The sequence below is a fragment of the Cephus cinctus genome, unplaced genomic scaffold (assembly GCF_000341935.2).
Source record: "Cephus cinctus unplaced genomic scaffold, Ccin1 Ccin1_scaffold1857, whole genome shotgun sequence".
NCBI classification, from domain to species: domain Eukaryota; kingdom Metazoa; phylum Arthropoda; class Insecta; order Hymenoptera; family Cephidae; genus Cephus; species Cephus cinctus.
In genome coordinates this window covers 226,183-244,839 of record NW_014334032.1, presented here as the reverse complement: position 1 = coordinate 244,839, position 18,657 = coordinate 226,183, and the positions used below count along the sequence as shown (strand labels likewise).

General features: G+C 43.7%; 4 protein-coding genes across 8 annotated transcripts; 3 read left to right on the top strand and 1 right to left on the bottom strand.

The window, feature by feature from the left end:
• Positions 1-313: 313 nt before the first annotated feature.
• On the top strand, positions 314-7,950 carry LOC107273878 (cyclin-dependent kinase 5 activator 1). 2 transcript variants are annotated; one of them, XM_025091179.1, is made up of 4 exons: positions 314-871; positions 1,474-2,781; positions 7,434-7,730; positions 7,811-7,950. In XM_025091179.1, the coding sequence occupies exons 2-4, from the start codon at positions 2,008-2,010 to the stop codon at positions 7,904-7,906; spliced, it is 1,167 nt and encodes a 388-aa protein (XP_024946947.1). In that variant the 5' UTR covers positions 314-871; positions 1,474-2,007; the 3' UTR covers positions 7,907-7,950. The 2 variants fall into 2 exon arrangements, with proteins under 2 accessions (XP_024946947.1, XP_024946948.1); XM_025091180.1 differs by lacking the exon at positions 314-871 and having other exon boundaries at positions 1,474-2,439; positions 2,539-2,781.
• LOC107273875 (serine/arginine repetitive matrix protein 1-like) lies at positions 7,911-13,610 on the top strand. Its single transcript, XM_015752470.2, has 2 exons — positions 7,911-13,420; positions 13,524-13,610. Exon 1 carries the CDS (start codon positions 8,520-8,522, stop codon positions 9,876-9,878), a length of 1,359 nt encoding a protein of 452 aa, XP_015607956.1. The 5' UTR covers positions 7,911-8,519; the 3' UTR covers positions 9,879-13,420; positions 13,524-13,610.
• Positions 13,611-13,615: 5 nt separating this feature from the next.
• LOC107273880 (protein transport protein SFT2) lies at positions 13,616-14,563 on the top strand. 2 transcript variants are annotated; one of them, XM_015752482.2, is made up of 4 exons: positions 13,616-13,843; positions 14,000-14,151; positions 14,228-14,283; positions 14,352-14,563. In XM_015752482.2, exons 1-4 carry the CDS (start codon positions 13,652-13,654, stop codon positions 14,465-14,467), a joined length of 516 nt encoding a protein of 171 aa, XP_015607968.1. In that variant the 5' UTR covers positions 13,616-13,651; the 3' UTR covers positions 14,468-14,563. The 2 variants fall into 2 exon arrangements, with proteins under 2 accessions (XP_015607968.1, XP_015607967.1); XM_015752481.2 differs by having other exon boundaries at positions 14,228-14,563.
• Positions 14,414-16,745, bottom strand: LOC107273876 (ribonuclease P protein subunit p38). 3 transcript variants are annotated; one of them, XM_025091178.1, is made up of 6 exons: positions 16,465-16,674; positions 16,188-16,238; positions 15,992-16,126; positions 15,696-15,912; positions 15,131-15,613; positions 14,414-14,552 (listed from the first exon to the last, which is right to left on the bottom strand). In XM_025091178.1, the coding sequence occupies exons 1-6, from the start codon at positions 16,557-16,559 to the stop codon at positions 14,481-14,483; spliced, it is 1,053 nt and encodes a 350-aa protein (XP_024946946.1). In that variant the 5' UTR covers positions 16,560-16,674; the 3' UTR covers positions 14,414-14,480. The 3 variants fall into 3 exon arrangements, with proteins under 3 accessions (XP_024946946.1, XP_015607958.1, XP_015607957.1); XM_015752472.2 differs by lacking the exons at positions 14,414-14,552; positions 16,465-16,674 and adding an exon at positions 16,681-16,745 and having other exon boundaries at positions 14,748-15,613; XM_015752471.1 differs by lacking the exon at positions 14,414-14,552 and having other exon boundaries at positions 14,748-15,613.
• Positions 16,746-18,657: the final 1,912 nt, after the last annotated feature.

Genomic DNA, 18,657 nt, shown 5'->3' with positions numbered 1-18,657 from the left:
CCGACCCAACGATACAAACATCCCTTATTTGCAAAGCAGACTATACCCATCGTCAAACCTGATCCCAAGTACAGGATGAACATCCGTAGTAAACATCGAAGTTATAAAGGAAAACCACCCTTGCGCAGTGCTATCGTATAAACCAAAGGGATGAAACTCAAAGGAAGAGAGAAACAGTGATTGATTTATGAGGGTGTTTTCGTCGCTTCTTACCCCAGCAAGGTCTCCTAGCTCTCTCTCTCTCTCTCTCTCTCTCTCTCTCTCTCTCTCTCTCTCTCTCTCTCTCAGCCATTTTCACGCGTTCCAAAAACTCCGCATCTCCCTCCCTCTATCCTCATTTACAATAACTACCCTGTCGTGGCCCTAATTAAATTTTTTTTCCAACCCTCGAATAATTCGTCAATACCTCGTCGCGTCTTGACGATTCTGATGCAATCTCCCGAGAACACCCTAGCCAATACTTCTCTAAGCAAAAAGGTCTTCGACCTTCTCGCACAGGGGCTGGCCCCAGTAAGGGTAGCTAGGCCAACTAGCCACCCAGTCGGCTCCTGCAGGCTGGAAAGCAGTCGAGACGCAGAAACCCCGTAGTGTTTACGAAGCGAGCCAACTCCGTGTAGGAAGGCCGGGGGTGTCTATAGTCACGTCAGCTACATAGTCGGCTACCCTACGCCACCCCCGACAATCGACGTTCGCCGTTTGCGTTTATCGAACGATTGCGCGCGCACGAAATCGTAAGGGGCGTACGTCTTGGGGCACGGAGAGGCCGGAGCGGCGCACTGGCAGCGAGGTGCGACAGGAGTTTGCAGCTCTACCCAGTGTATCCGAGAGTCTAACGGGTACATCGGAGCCCTGCTAGATCGAAAGTCTCAAGGTAGAGAAATAATCGGGTAAAAGGATTAGAGAAAGGGGGGCGGGCGCGGTAGGGGAGGATAACATTTGGATCGTTAGTCGTTCGAGTGCACCGCGTAGGATCTTTCTTTAAATTCACCGGAAGGACACGCGTCCCCGTGCCGGATGAAGATACCGTTTAACGAGGCAGTAGTAAATAATTTTGAGGACCGAGAACCATGCGGTATACTGATAACGACGGTAGTCTGTGATAGTGATAACGAATTTTTTTTTCCCCGAGTTCATACCGGGGGCTGTGATAGACTCGGGAGCACCGGTCCTATCTGGTATGCAGGTACGAGGCGTGTCTTGAGAATTTCACGACCCAAAGACGGTTCAAAGGGGTAGTCATATTTAACAGGGATATTCTAATGGTGTTACGTGTCCTGGAAGTATAATAATAATATCGGTAATAATATACAGTAGATTCGTCGTAATTTGATACCAGAAATCGTGTATGGTATCGGTATAAGTGTAATACGGTATATCGTTGTATTAGACAAAGGTGTTAAAAAAAAAATAACGTGGCGGGTTAAACGTCCATCTCGAGTACAGTGTGTAATATATATATTGTTCTACTTGAAGATCATCAGCCGTCCGGAGGTTCGTTCGGCGATCATCCGCAAGGATAAATATTGGAGTCGACGGGAGAGTCGGAGTAAGGAAAAGGAAAAAAAAAAGAAAAAATAGAAAATAGTAGCGCCTCGACGATCCCAACGAAGAAGACGAGCCAGTCTAGTTTTGGGTATTGATCGGGTCAGCCGTCGGCCATATTCGTTCCCGCGCTCTCTTAGCGCAAGAGAGCGTGCGGAAGCGGCGCTTTCCTGAACGCAGGAAGAAGGCAGCAGGCTGGGAGGTCGGCTGAGCGAAGTGGTGGGTCCCGTCGTGGAGGAGGCCATAGAGCCAGGGGATGCGACCTCGCTGACGGGACCCTCACGGGAGACGTCCGTACCGCGAGCGCCTCCGCCACCTCCGCGAATAACATCTCCGAGCCCAGCCCGACCGCCACCTCCACCACCTCCGCCGCAAGTCACGGTCCAGCCTCCCGTACCGGTTCTGACCCAGACCGGGACCCAGACTCAATCAGCCCAGCAGACCGAGTCCACGCGCAACCCAAACATGGGTACCGTCCTGTCGTTCAGTCCCAGGGACCGACGGGGTTCCGTCTATCCTCCGACCAGTCATCAACATCCGGCAGACTTCACCCTGAACAACTTCAACTACGAGCAGTTGAACAACGCCAAGAACAGGGAGAACAAGAGCGTCGCCTCCGTTGCGCCTGCGCCGACGAAACAGCCCAACAACAATTCCTTGCAGAACAACAACATAAACCTGAACAACGACAACGCGCGCATTATATCCGAGAAGAATGCACTCGAGAAGAATCTCAAGAAACACTCGCTCTTCATCAATGCACTATCATGGAAGCGGTTTAGCACTACCAACAACAATAAGAAGAAGCTCGACAACAGGAACAAGAACAACACCTTCAGACAGCCTCTTGACAACATTCCCATCGTCGACAAGAACAAGAATATACAGACGCCGCAGGTCAGTTTGAGTATTAAAAATATTTTTTCAAAATTTTTTATCAGCAAAATATTTCCTTACCCCCACCTTTTCTCATGCCTTTTACCTATTTCAACCCAGACAAAGCCACCGGCATCGAACAACAATCACACGTCGCACAATCACACGTGCGACAAACTGGTGCAGAAGCCTCTACCCCCAGGACCGAGGAAAACCGTAATCCAGGCGTCCACCTCAGAATTGCTCAAGTGCCTCGGCGTTTATCTTCACGGGAAGTGCACGCGGTTGCGTGATTTCCAAGCGGGCGACGCGGTGATGTGGCTCAGGACCGTCGACAGGAGTCTCCTCCTCCAGGGCTGGCAGGTGAGTCCAAAATATCCGCCTCAAATACCCATTTATAAAATATACGTAATTCTATTGTTTCTCCCTTTATTATTTTCACTGGAAGGTAATATCAGACGCGCATGCGCCTTTCGATCCGCTACCATGCCATTCACCGTTGGCTGGCTCGACTTCGGGGATTCCCCCGTCTTTAGGTCTGGTTCGTCTTATCCCTAGGGACTCGCAACATGGCGGGAATAATGCACGGCCACTGGCAATATGTCATACTGGGTATTAGCGGAAGGGTCGAACAACCCGTGACTCTAGTCATGCTTTCTCCATATGGTGCGTGGTGGCAATGATTGAACAATTAGAAAGACGAATGACCTAATACACACGGACGCGAGAAAGATTCACTTAGAGTGTACACAATGGATGACGATATATTATCCAAAGCATACAAAGCCCGTAGACTTTCGTTGACTCGTCTTAAAATAGCCCAGTACCCTAATTAGAGACAATTGATGTCACGTAATACCAGTCTGCATGCACAAGTTCGAATCTCGGCAGGGAGTAACGATATAAATTACAGAGTCAAAATGGCCGAAGACCCGTTCACTGATTTTCTTAAAATAATATCAATTTACGTAAAGACTCGACTTGAATTACTTGCCATACAAAAATTAATCTTACGCGTCTATACTTTACCTCCTCGAAATATTTATATTCCCCAATTACAATTAACACTGATATATTTCACCACGTACGTTTTCGTGGCGTAATACAAATGGCGTCTCACGAGTCTTGATTCTTGCGTGGGTACCGAGACAGCCAGTCGATAAAATGTCTCTCGCTTCGTTCGCTCCATACGTATATCTACGTATATGCTACACATAGCATATTCGGTATATATACAATTTAGGGGGTGTGCATATATACATATATTCGTTCCACCCTCTAAATCGTCTGAGGGAAGGAGAAATTTTTTTTTTTTTTTTTAAATATTAATTAGCCCTTCGCGCTCAAGGCGTATCATTTTCGTAATTGATTTTGCGGTTTGGACCGTCCACCGCGACCCCCGCAAAGAATGAAGGCGTCGCCTGAATATTGAGCGGCGGCACCACGCGCACCCCTAATTGCACGTACATAGAGTGCAGTAAGTATACATAAACGTATAGTTCATTATAGCGTCGCGTGTACCTTCGAAAAGATTTCACCCTTTAAAGACTCCGGTGCCCCTTTTAAGCGATCCCATGCGACACCCCTGCGTCTTGGCTAGCCTGTGAAATTTTTTGTTGTCGGTGAAAAATAACAGACTCGTCCACCCTCTTCGCGGTTATTACGTCATATTTTTCAGCGAGTCCTCGCCTCACCGATTTATACGTAGGGAAGGGTGGAAAAGGAATTTCTTTTTTCTTCGGGAAGAATCTTCAATGATTTCATATGCGTCAGGGACGGCTTCTCAGCGCGTAGGGCCCTAGGCTAGACTAATCTTGAGAACCCCCGAAGTTTCTAAGGGATGCGTCGCTATGTACCAGAAGGGCCGAAAAGGGTGCTGCCAGGTTTTGAGGGATGGTCACGTGTAAGAACGGCAACGTCGCATAGCTCCCCCCCCTCTCCTCCTCCTCCTCCTCCTCCCTTCCTTGGGGACGTGTGGAAAAATGCTGGGGCCACTCACCCCCTTAGTGATGCTGGCGTATTTTAATTGGCTAAGGGATGGATAAGCGCCCTCTACGCAAGGGATGACGCTAAGGGTGGATTCCCTTAGAGAAATGGTCGAACGAGATCTGTCGGTAAAAAAATTCATATATATGTATATGTATACCAAGGGTTGTTTCATCCCCTGTTAAAGCCATGAGAAATGGTAAGGGCGTCCGTTGCTATAGTCGCTATACATCTATCCGATATAGGAACGTAGACAAGTATGTTCGGTATTATTAGAACACACTATAGAAAGCCTTACTATTATCTACCTGTAACTATATATATATACATGTATGCAATATGGATCTATTAAGACTAAACCCAATCAATTTCATGTACGATTCGTTGCGTCGCGACGCTCTCTTAGAAAGCGACGCTTCGATCACGCGTCGCGACGGAAACGCAGCGCCGAGCTTTTCGACGACAAAGGGAAAAAGAATATAATACGGTCGAGACACCCTCCTTCACCGAACAGCTGACTTATTCGTAACTCAAATAACAGTGCTGCCAAGACAACAATCAAACTTTCGTCCTACTTAGTTTCCACGTCGTTGGATCCGTCGATATTGATCCATCCAGAAGTCCTTATATCCAGCCGGTTATTGGACTGGAAGTTATGCGAGTAACGATACGATTTATGACGAAAAACAAAAGCGTAAGGGTATACAGGGTGACGTGTCTGTTACTTTTGACATTTCAAAAAAAAAAAAAAAAAAAACTTTGACCTCTTTCGCAACTTCCACCTGGCCGATTATTGTTACATATACGTATATCCGATATGTCACTAATAATTTTTAACCTGTTTGGTATGCAGAATTAATATGCTAAATTGAATGACAGTCGAAATACTTGCTTCGCAATTCGATCCAATTGTTTTATCGATAATTCACCATGTCTTTTATATTTAGCTTCGCTTGACTTATACCGTACGGTATACCTGTATCTATGGTCAGGCTCTTTATTCGCAGTACGTGTGAATCTTGAGACAACATAACGTGTCTCAGAGTCATTACGGTATCACGCATGATGCGAGCACATGTCGAGCGCGATCATCTTTTTCGTCTAGACGTGAAAACAGCCGACGGGCTACGACCCCGGCGTACAATCTAATTAAGAGAGAACCCCTACAGGTTTACCCATGGCTACGAATTCTCTCGAATCTCCCGAACACGTGTTTACGATGGTTTTTCCTGGTCGGTCGCAGAAGCCAAAAGAAAGACGTAATATTCTACGTATAGACGTTATGTACGCGAAGCTAGATTTGCGGTTCTAATCGAATAACCGTAAACGTACCCGACGTATACCTGTATCCTGGAAATAGGCTAATTCCAGCCAATTTCGAATTACCCGACAATCTATTGGATAAACGTACCAACCCGACGCAACGCAGGTTGGCAGCTATGCCAGAGATATATGGAAGAATTTTTTCAAAAGATCCAGCGGACACTTGAAAATTAATTTTTCAAGCCCACAACGTACATCGGGTATGAAATCGAAATATTTAGGGGTAGTTGCGGGTATCCGAGAATTTCTTATCGGTAGACTAATTGCAGTTACCGATATGCCTGGAAGATGCTTCGGTCTCGGTAAACTCGATTGAAACGTTAACGACGATAGAACGACTCGACCAGCCTCGCTCGAGCAGGGCAGGGCAGGGCGCTCACCCCTGCGAATATCGACCGCCCCACCGACGTCCCAACCCCACGTTTATCCACCTCGCGACGTCCAGTAGGCGTTAGACCTGAAAAGAAAAAAAAACCTTGCGATATTTTTCTCAGCGTTTAGCTACGCTCGGTACGTTTGTTACCCCTCGAATAAAATCTACCCCTAGCTAGAAGTAGAATTTTTTATTTTTTATCATTGCCCGTTCTCCCTGCTTTAGCGCTTAACGATAAGTTTAGAATTTTTTTTTTTTCGAATCCACCCCTACGGTCCCAATCACCCCTGTTAACGTACCAGCAACGCAGATCGCTGTCGCATAAGCCACTTCTCTCCTTTTTCTGTTGCTTGGGATTTTTTTTTTTTTTCTTCCACGTTACTTTGAAAATCAGCCGCACGTTCACGCATTACGGGGCGCTGATAATCAAAGGAAACTAGGTGTTGCCTGTCACGTGTGACAAAGTGCAGCGTGGCGCAATATCGATGCGCCTATCGGAGATCCCAAGCTGAGGGTGGCTGCGGGTTAGGTTGTTAAGGATGGTAGTGGAGGTAGGGTCTATGTGGTTTACGAAGGTATCGGCTGCCAGGGTAACCAGGGCCGTCGCTGTAAGGCAGCCAGAGAACCAGGTGCCCGGCAGCAGGTTGCTGGTTTCAGTGAAGATATAATGTATCGAGGGCATCGATCCTCCCGGGTCACTGCGGGGCCTCACGGTAATGCACCTACACTGGTGCGTTAGTTACCTGCCTCGTGCAACCCCCAGCCAGCCGATGCACTTTGTTCTAGCATCTAGCTGGATCGGAGTTTATGCATCGGCGATAGATGTATATTTATGTGTAATATACTTACGGGTATATTACGTATACGTGTACATGGGTACAACGTCCTGATTTTATAAGAAGTCCGAAGGACTCGGTTTCTGGAGCAGGACCAACTGGTCCTCTGTGGGGGCGTAATGATTTTTTTATTATTATCGAACACCTTATTGGGGCCATTAATGGGGGCTATTTATTGTTTTATTTACACTGTGGTGGCTGGTTTATTTACGTGTACTGGCTTTGCAAGTCGTTTCGGTATCGCCAGGAAACGGGTTGGACTTTGGGAAAATGACGTATCGATTTGACGAACGTCCAGAGGGGATTGATTTCAATTTACGAAGGTGTCGCGTAAGATGATACTGCTGGTGAATCATTGCGTCCTGATTTCAGGTTATTGCTGTGACTTATGGAATTATGATGATTTGTTAAAACGATGAACTTTTGTATGTTTTTTTTTTTTTTGGAGGTCTATCTTGTCCTTTTTTTCTATGATGGATGATATAACTTTGTTGCAGGATGTCGCATTTATAAATCCGGCCAACGTGGTGTTCGTGTACATGCTGGTGAGAGAGCTTGTCGACGGGGACGAAGTGTCGGAGAGAGAACTCCAGGCGACGGTCCTGACGTGCCTGTACCTGAGCTACAGCTACATGGGCAACGAGATCAGTTATCCCCTTAAGCCGTTCCTGGTGGAAGATAACAAGGATAAATTTTGGGATCGATGTCTCCTCGTCGTAAATCGGCTGAGCTCCAAGATGCTGCGCATCAACAGCGAGCCAGGATTCTTCACGGAGATCTTCACCGAGTTGAAGGTACGTGGTCGTGGATGATATTTTGTATGAGGTAGGTGGATTAGAGTATGAATTTGATGATGACCTGGCGCTGATAACAGGCTTGCGGAACCGGCGAACGTGGGAGCCTATCTGGAAGTGGACTGGACCGGAGCCTCGTCGTCTCCGGAGTCGCGGTTCCCACCAAGGCAGCTTGACGGAGCTACACACACCTGCTGGTGCGCATCGCCAGGCACGGCTGCGAGCTCACGACCCTCTGACGACCGGGTGACCGAGGAGCGGCATTCGCAGCCTGACCCGTCTGCGTCGACTTCGACCTCGGTGACCCAGGACGCCCAGGACGACGAGACGCATAGAGTCTGTTCTTGCGGCGCTCGTCGACCTGTGGCGTCCTACACGATCGAGGACCTGGATGCGATCGAACCGGTTTCTGCGGCAGAGAAATTATTACGTAGATGCAGCTGCGAGCAACCTGGAGCCGGAAGGCAAGTAGCTGATCTGCGAAAGCATCGTAGCATCGACACCAGGTGGCCCGGGAGCTTCCTTTCACCGGACGACGCGATTTGGGACCTACGCAAGCACGCCAGTGAGGATACCGAGTACCGTTGGGCCTTACACACATCTAGGACGGACGTTGACTTAGCTAGAAGCGCCAAGAGCAAGTGCAGCTGTCACAGCTTGACTCCCGAGGAGAAGAGACCTGAACGGGGTGATCTTAGGAAGCATCACAGTGCTGAGACAGACAAGTGGAGCTTGCGACCCGATGACAATTCGCATGATCTCAGAAAGCACAATAGTGATGACGCGCGTATGGGGCGCGAGGCCAGGTGGACACTTCAGGTACCCGACGCTCTACCTAATCCGAAGCCTCGGTGCGGCTGTCCCAAGAAGAAGTCATCGCTGGTGGATGATGACGCGAGGATGGTGACAAAGGAGCCTGAACGGAAGATCGTCCACTCCAGGTCGCTGAACGTGGAGGAGAGTAAAGGTATACCCGTGGAAAGGCACGGGTTGAAGAAACACGCGAGCGAAGATCCAAAGTGGGAGAAGGAGAAGAAGAGCAGCCGAGAGGCGTCGAGCAAGAATCGAGAAAAGGAGCAGATAAGGAGTCCGGTTAACGATCGTAAGGTTGCCAGGTCAAAGTGGGCGGTAAAGACGCATTTCTCTTTACCGGCGGAGAAGAAGGAAGCCCGATGGCCAAAGGATCAAGCACCCTCGTACGAGCCCAAGAGTAGGAGCCTCAAAGAGCGTTATAAGTCGTCGACGAGGCAGAAGAGTCTATCCCCGGAACCGGAAGGCACCAATCTCCTTCTGAAGCCCAACGACAAGATAGTAAAGCGTCTGATCTCGCCCGAGATAACGATAACGGACGCCAAGTGGGCCCCTTATCAAGGTCACTCACCACTGCCAAACGTCGGTATAAAGAAGCGCGAGCAGAAGCGCATCAGTGAGATCAAATGGACCCCCTACGACGACTCACCGACAATGGACACACTCCATCCTGATGATCAACCGGATACGCAGACCTGGTCGCCGTTTCGCCATGTGACACCAACGAGCTTCCCACCGCCGAAACCGACGCCGTGTCGCGAGGAAGAGGTCGAGGACGAGTCCGAAGAGACCCGCTGGAGGCTGCTGAACATGATCTCACCGTTTCCAATATATCAGGGTGCATGGCGGGACGACACGCCGCCGGAAACGCCCGAAAGACCCGTGGCGAAGTTCATGTCGCAGGACCTCTCGACGCCCGTCTGGTCACCCCAGGAACGTACCCCGATCAAGAGATACTCACCACCCCCGCAACCCGTTAAGAGTCGCAGCATCATCTCAAGGATGCGTAAGGATTCCAGGACCAAGTCGGAGCTCAGGGAATCCGAGGCACCAGCCGAACCTCGTCGACGCGTCATCGCGACCCGCGCCTCCTCGGAGGAGACCCGAGGTCGTCAGCGACCTCAGCTCGTGAGATCCAAGGCACTTCTTGAAGTGCCTGGTATCGATGCTACCAAAAGGTCCCTTAGCGAGGAAGTGCCCCGTCATCGTATCAAAGAGTCACATCGTAAGCCCCATCGGGCCCGTAGCGAGGAGGGTCCCAAATACAGTAAACCTTGGTTCGCCGAAAGTCTCCTCTCGGATGCGAACGAGATGTGCCAGTATGTGACTACCGTGTGAGTAACTGATTAAGGCCCACTTTGGGCCTGATCGGCCGATTTGACTCTCTCGAAGGCCTAGTACCAACGGGTAGGGCTAAAAGTGTACTTCTCTTCGTCCTTCGATATTTAAGGGTGAGTAGACGACGCGAACCTACTGCGAAGCTTGAGGGCTGGTGAGAATTCGATGATCAGTCGTAGGACGCGAACGCCACCGAATCCTGGAGAACTTTATTTAAAATTTTGAAAATAAAAATGGCGTACTTCGCGACGGGACTCTAGCGCGCATGAACGAATCGATACGGAAGCCAGGTAATGACATTGAGTGATAACGATACGATCCGGTCGCGAAAGACAAATTATATACAAGACTTACAGTCGTCGGGTGACGTTCTAGTATACAATATTAGAAAAGGAAAATGAAAAAAACGGTAATGATCGTAGGTTTAACGAGTACCGATTATTATTAATGATAGTAACGATAACATTGATTACGATAATAATAATAATTAAACGAGGAGCTAGACGATAAGTAGCCGTAAATATGAGGACAAAGGAGCGTACTTGAAACGTACTTATACATAAAATATAAATATATATAAAACCGCTCAGAAAACCAAAAAACAATCCAAGTGCATTGAGATAAAAAAAAAGATTGTTGTCCGCGTCCATCTCCGCCGGCGTCTGTTAACGCGAGGGTGATGCGCGTACGACTTTTTTTTTGTTTCATCCAACTCTTTGCCCCGGGGGGAGGGAAGGGGTGGCTTTTCTTTCTTACGGATCCCCTTTGAAAGAGAGACGAACACGATAATGAAATTTGTTATTCCTTTTTAAAAGAGAATCCATAAAGCGATTGATCGACGCGGGACCCGTGGATGCCACGTGTATTATGTTTAGGTACATATTGTATATCGCCCGTGGCCAATTCCGTTCACGAATCTCGCATGTAATTTATTAGTTGGTGGATCGCCGCGCGTATTTGACTATACACGACGGCGATCCCGGTGCCGGCGCGTGCAATATTAATTAGATTAAAGACAGTTTTAATTAGCTACGTAAGTGGTAACTGAGGGTAAGAAGAAAACCATTGATACCGCTGATCGCGATATCACACTTAGATTAAATATATTTATTGTCGGTCATCAGTATTTTTTAGATTGTATACGGTTTACGTTAAGGTGCCAATTTTAAACTTGACGGGTTTTCCCGCGCTTGCGTTTTTCATTGGCGCCCGGCGTACACTAAAGTTACGATGATATTCATTGATTGAACCGACAGCCGCGAGTATCTCGACTCCTTCATTATTCTTTATCTTTTTCTTACTTTTTCGTCTCACTATAGGGCGTCCACTGTGATCACTTACTTTATTTATCATTATTTCCTTTTTTCATCTATTTTTCTTTCTTGTCTTCTCCGTTCGCTCATTTACCTCATTCTCATCAACCCTTTCTCTCATTCTCCCTCACTCGCGGTCATTCTCGAATTACAACTTAGATCGATAAATACATCGAGAAGTAAGACTCCGCCATTTTGTCGTACCGCCGTGGACAGTGGCGGACGTTAATATTACTATAGAGAAATTACTAAACAAATGAAAAATTAGTATTACGTGTCCGTAAATTCTTCTCATCGACTAATGTACAGATGTTGAAAATTCGAAAATTCGTTGCCCCCTGTGCCCGCGCCAATGTAACTGTGAAAAAAGTTACTGTGAAAAAGTAACTGTGAATCATCTACGAATGGCGTATTCATATACAGTGGCGCAGGTAACGAGGGACCGGTTTTTCTTCTCACTCTCTTGAAACTCAACGTCCAAAAAATCCCAGTCTGAAAGTGTAATTTTTTTTTTGAAAATCGCGCGAGCGCGTAATTTTGTCATTCTATTTTTTTTTTTTCATAATTTTTGTTTGTCACTTCAATTCCGTAATCCACTAAGCCTTTATATCATCCCTTATCTATTATCTAGTTTCTAGTCGTTAAGCGAGCGAGTCAGGTGACGCGAATGCATTGCAATTCGTAAACCGATAATAAGTTGATATTAAACGTCGATATGTATACACGCGCGTGATATTCGCGCATTCCCCACGTTCCCATGGAATGTGTATCCGATCTCGTGCGACTCGACTATGTAATTTAACATTCCAATATTAAAGTTGCTCTACGCGTGATAAGAGCAGTCGCTATCATCAATCACGATCGATCTCTATAGTAATAAAATACATTCCCGTAAGCTACATTTATTTATTTGAATACAATTAGAAAACCGCCATATTCTTCACTTGAATGTACATTATATATATTTTTTTTCTGCAACGCGTCTTCGATTTTATTGACGCTATTATCGTTAACTATCATTAATCTCAACGGCACGAATATGCATCTCATGTTATTATTATTAACGATAATAACAATTATTATTAGAATAATAATTATTATTATCTATTCTCAAACACTTGTCGTATCGAGATTGGACTCATTGTTCCTCGGTCTTAGCAATGGTTTTACCAATGGGATGGAAAGTTTCAGTGATAACGAGGCACGCGGGAAGAAAAAATGCTTAGCGACAAAAGGAAAAGAAATTTAAAAAAAGATTAAGAAATAACATTCCACTGATATCCGTGAATATTTGCGAACGCCACGTCAGGTCTAAGCGTCGTATGACAAAAATTCGCTTTGTTCCACGTATGACGTTTAATCTTTCCGACATTTTTGCGTGATAGCATTGATAAGAGAGTGAGAGAGAGCGAGAGACAGAATGATAGGATGGAAAACGGAGTAAAAAGATGAAAACTAAGCTTTACTCGTAAGTTAGAGAGAGAGAGAAAAAGAGATACTTAAGCAAAATGGGGAAAAACCACAAAAAAATAAAGTGATGCTACAGTACAGTGTATCCGTGCTGCCATTAGCATATAACAAAAATCTCAGCTGAAGCCAAAATAGTTAAAGAAGACACAATCGCATACCCCGACGTTACGTAATATTATTAATAAACGTAATCCCGTGTACACATTATTTGCAGTCCGACGAATTATTTAAGGATTTATCGTACGGCAGTTTGAATTAGCTGAAAACAAAGTTTTACGCATGCGAAATGGATATATGCGTTCTGAATGGACGTGAACGACGATTGACGTGTGTCTCGATAAAAGAAAAAAATAATCCTAGAGGTAAATCGCAGAAGAAAATAATTTAAATAAAACCGAAAAACCTTACGGATAGTTGGATTGTATCTCGATATGTGATGATTTGTTATTGATTATCGTTGATTTGCTTCTTATACGTTATTTAAGACGACGCTTGTTTCTAGAAGTTTTTTATCTTCTAGAATTTTTGTTCATTTAATAAGATGCCCCATTCCCCGTCCGCATTAACCCCTAGTCCTACCCCTGAATCACTTCCTGTTATTCCTATTTATTATTACCATTAATGATTTGTGATCCAAAACTTTAAATGATACGACGTGTTACAGGAAGTATTTAGCCTGTGTAGAGTGATGCATTATCTGTACAACAATACAATATACAACCCGTAATATGAGGTCAATGTTGATTTGTTTAAATAAATGTAAGTTTGAAAATCCATTAACGTATTATTGGTAATAATTGTCCTTGTGATATTTTTTTTCAAATTGTATTTAATTTTGTGTATGCCAATGCGAAATCGACAGTGATCAAACAATGGCCAGTTTGTATTTCACTACTTGCTGTGATTATACATATATGCAAGTGTATCAATAAAGAGAATAACTTCCTTACCGATGTTTTATATCAACAATGAATATGGTAACGTGTCAAAATGGCCGATCTGAACAAGGAGCTGAACGAGTATCTTTTAAGCAACAAAAATGAAAAGCAATTCAAAATTCCGATACCCTCGGTCACGTTACCTAAACCAACTTTGGGGAAATGGTTCGGTGGAAATGGCGAACAGAATAAGGAGGAAGCAGGATGGTTTAAGGAGACTCAAAAAGACTGCTGTCCTAGTATGGTTAGTGTTTTGTGTTTTGTAACCTTAATGAATTTCATAAGAACTTAAGCATGATTGTCAGGACTGATGGTTTTTATGGGAATAGAATAGTCTTTAGTATTTTTTGGGAATGCTGAGTTGATAATTTAATAATTATTATTGTGTTGATTGTTTCAGACAAGACTGCAAAGACTTACAGCATTCGCACTCTGTTTTTTCATGGGTATTCTTTGCTTTTGCTTGTCAGCAATCTACATTCCAGTATTATTGCTAAAAGCAAGGAAATTTGCCCTATTATATTCGCTGGGGAGTTTATTCTTTCTTATGAGGTAACGTAAAAATTTATTAAATTTTTTTTATATTTGTTATTGATAGTAATTTGAAGTTTTGTTCTTCTGATTACAGTTTCTGCTTTTTGTGGGGTCCTATGAATTATCTCAAATCCCTGTTTACAGTCGAACGTAGGTGTTTCACTATGACATACTTCGGGACACTCTTTGGTACGCTCTACTTTGCTTTACACTTGCAGTCTACACCCTTGACAGTGCTTTGTGCTGTTCTACAACTCATTGCCATGCTGTCGTTCTTGGTAAGTCATATTCCTGGAGGTACAACAAGCCTTATGTTTTTTACAAGAATGTTTAAGTCTTCTGTAAGTTCAACGTTGCCTGTGTGATAGTTCTATTGTAAAATTGCTGTATAACAATATACTTCTGATGGCTCCTTGCATCTGATATCAAATTATGTTTATTAAGTTACAATAATTTGATCATCATTAATTGCCTGATTAGACTTACAATGTTACCATTGCAAAGTGCAGTTTTGATGTTCCATTTTATACGTAAAGTTTTTCTTACTTTTGGCAATGGTGAACATTTAATGTGGTTATTCTTATATTAGCTATACATACAACTGAGTTACTGTAATATATAATACATAATAATATTTAATGGTCAAATGTCATAAGTCAAAGAAATTAAAATGTATATATAATGTATCTATTTGTGTATAGAAATACATGTATTTTTCCATCAGTTCCATTCCTAGAACAACCTTAATCTATTAAACGGGGATTCATGTTTCATGTCATTTTTTCTTTAATTTCAAAGTCTTGGTGGCTTTTCTACGATTACTATTTCCTCTCAGACGTTTTACTTTGAGAGGGATATATTTTATGTTTTTATCACTAGTGTCTGCTTTATTTCTTTTGGGATCATCATTTGGTTCTTCCATCGATGTCTCATTATTTCCCAATACACCAATTTTTGATTTATATAAAATGTTACTATTATCGTCATTGTTACTTACTTTGGGCTGTGACTCGAATGATATAAAATCGCCTAAATCCATTGGAGCAGATTTCGATACTGTAGGAGAATTTTCATTTTTTTCATGAATGTCCATGTATCTTTTATTCTTCCTCATCTTTCCTTTGTTGTCAACCTTCATGGTAGTATCCACACTTTGGTCTACAGCTATAAAGTCAGTCCATACTTTGCCTGGTGTTTGAATTTCCATGGCATTTTCTGGTATAAATACCCTTTCGTTTCTTGATGTTCTGTACTTGTAAACATTGGTAGACACTGTAAACAGCTTAATACTTTTGTCTGTGTCTGTACTATGGTCAGTTTCTACACATGAATTATTGTGTAACAATTCTTTATTTTGGGATTCAGTGTCCTCCTGTAATAACTTCACAGCCTTATCTGGCACTGGATAATTTGCAGCCAAATCCACTATCTTTTTAAATAATTCATGAAAATAATTTGCTTCATCTTTGGCTACATTATTCTGAAGAAAATTCATAATTATGTAGTATGCTAATACAGTGAATTAAATAAACTTATGATAATACTATACTACACTATGTTACCTTAAATGCAATTGCTGCAGTAGCAAAATTCATAGTTTCGACAGTGACTGACTTTAGAAAAGGTATTAAAAGTACAGGAACATTCCTTTTTAGTGCCATATTAACTATATGCTTGATCAATAGTACTGGTTCCACGTTTGCGTCAAGCAATACACAGCATACTGCATTCTTTTCCAATGAGCGGGTAACTGCATTAACACCTATCACCGTACTGTTACTGAATTAACATTATTATACATTATATTACATTTTAATTCCATATCAGGTGTATGAAAATAATAAGAAATTTTATGTACATTATTTTTTGATCAGCCAGAGTGGATACCTCAGTTTTGGCAGCTTCTTTAGCTACTAAACGTTCTTCTTTTGTCATCTTTTTTAATTTTGCCCAAGATATATTTACTGGATTCCTTTTTAATACTACCAATAATCTGTAACACATTATGTTCAGTTGAGAAACCTCTCAGGAAGAAATTTAATTTATCAGCTTACCTCTTCAATAGATTTTTCAAAGAAGCATCCTTATCATCTTCTAAAACTGGCCTAAGAATTAAAGTGAGTACGAATTTATTTTGAATACTAATATGTCGATAAGATACTATTTTATTTATACAACTTCTAAAATGTAACTTAAAACTCGATTACAATTTAATTCAAAAGATAACTGTACATTGTAAATCATTATATACAATTGTAATACAATGCCGCATCTTTTATATGTGTATTTTCAATTGTATGCAAAGTTTAGGTTAAGTCAGGATTGAGTTACCAATAATTATCAAAGGGTTGTACTAAAACATTTCGCAGTCCTTTGGTTGGTCCTTTCTTTGATGACAAAGATTTTTTTTGCTGTTTTTTTGACATAACTGGTATACTAAGATTTTGTACTCTATATAACCATTTGTAACCCCCAGCAATACATTAGTTATACAAGCCACAATGATATATAGGAAATAAGAAACAGCAACGTAGTTCAGACGCTTGCCACTTCATATTGCACTGTATAGCAGTATACCTACTGCAGAGATGAGTAAGGAGATGCACAACGCTACAATTTTACGCGGTATCAAAATCATGGCGCTAAATAGCAGCGGGGAGTCTGGAAGTAGGATTTTATGATTATCGCCTCCGTCGACAATGCGAATCCCGTCGTACCCAAGCTAAACGTGAACACCAACGACTACCTTGGCGGGCAGAGGTTCTCCGCTACCTCATTGCTGGCTCCAAAGTAATCCTTAGAACGAGACTGGAAACTATAGCACTTCTCAAGAATTATTGAAAAAACTTATTGGTGAAACATTTCAAAGATATTTTTAAGAAAGTGCAGTGCCAACGTGACACCCGTGTAGTATATACTATTGGGTCTTAATTTACTTTCAAAATTTATTAAAAATTTAAAATTGAGGCTAAATCAAAATCTCGCAGAATATACAGAGTAGATAAAAATTGAATTGAAATTGTAGATTGTTGAAAATAAATTACGTTCAAATTGAAATATTAATCAATTAGGTGTTAGGAACATTAAAATAACTAATTAAATCAATAAAGTAAAATATTATCACTTAGAAATCGGAAACTCTGGCCAAGCATATTTAGAAGTACTGGAAGATGGCCAAAATTGTGTGCACGCAAATTCGTCGCGCAGGACTCGGCGAGTGGGAGCAGGCGGATGGTGGGGGCGCTCGAGGCAGTGCCCGGACTCCGAGCGCTCATTCTTCCTCGAGCCGGTCTCCTATACTGGTCTCTTGGAATCATTTCGAGCCTTCCTTTATTTTTATATTTATTTCTTCTTTACTTCCTTATTTCTTTATCTTCCATTCTTCACTTTCTTATCTATCTCTTTCCCCATTTCTTCTCCACTTTTATAACTCTATTCCTTACTTTTCTACTTCATCACTTTTTTATTTCTATCTTCATTTCTTCCTTCTCGTTTCGCTTTGTTCCCTCTCACTTTCCATTGTGTTTGTCTTACTTTTCCTATTCCTTTGGTCGGGTCGAGCATATTAATTCAAGTAGTCATATAAGAGTAGTCATCCGGTTAGTGCAGCTAGACTTAAGACCATGGTGCCGGGGGTTGCCCTTCCGCCTCTTCCGCTGAGCTTGCTCAGTGGTTGGTGGCCCAAGTTGTGGCCGCAACAGGACCTTATGGGTCTCCCGACGGGGGCCTTGAGCCCCCTTAGGGTATCTACGGCCATGGTCTTTCGTATAGTGAATCTAACCAGGTGTCTAGCTCTCGCGTATTTAGTATAACTTGTTCGCTTTGCTAAAAACGCTCCAACATGTCTTGACCCTTGGGCACTTGTGTGGGTAGAGACGATCCTATTTGTCCGTGGGGAGGTCGGAGGGGTAGTCCGTTGACTTTGGGTAAAGTCCTATTTGTGCTTGTGCTTGGGGGTCACTTCACTTGGGGTAGGTGCGGGTGCTATTGAGCACCCGCTAGTATAAAGTCACCCTCTGTCGGAGACATTTTGCGCGTGGATCGATGGCTAACGGGGCCCGCCGCCGGCGGCGGGCGTGGTTCCTTACGTCTAACCCACTGGGCTCGCCCGTGGGAAGGGACGGAGGTTGTAGCGTTAAATATCGTCCTTCGGGATGTCCCGGCGTGCCCGCAAGGGTACCGCTGGGTGCTACGCCCGCGGTCTTTCGTTGCGGTGAATCTTGACTAAGGGTAGACCTTTCGCGTTTAACTTCTCCCTTTCGCGTTTAACTTATCTTAGCTTTTTCGCGTTAACTTATCTTAGCTTTTTCGCGTTTAACTTAACCTTACCCCCTTGTGCGTTTTTCTTGTCCCTCGACCCGACTTCCTTCCCTTCCTGAGGTTTTTCCCCCCTAGTCCTGTGCGCGAAAGCCGCAGGACTCGGGGGTTTTCCTCAAAAAAAAAACAAAAAAACATGGTCCCCTATGGGGCCTCGGAGGGGTCGTAGCTCCCTTCAAGAGAGGCAGGACCTCACGGAAATGGGCG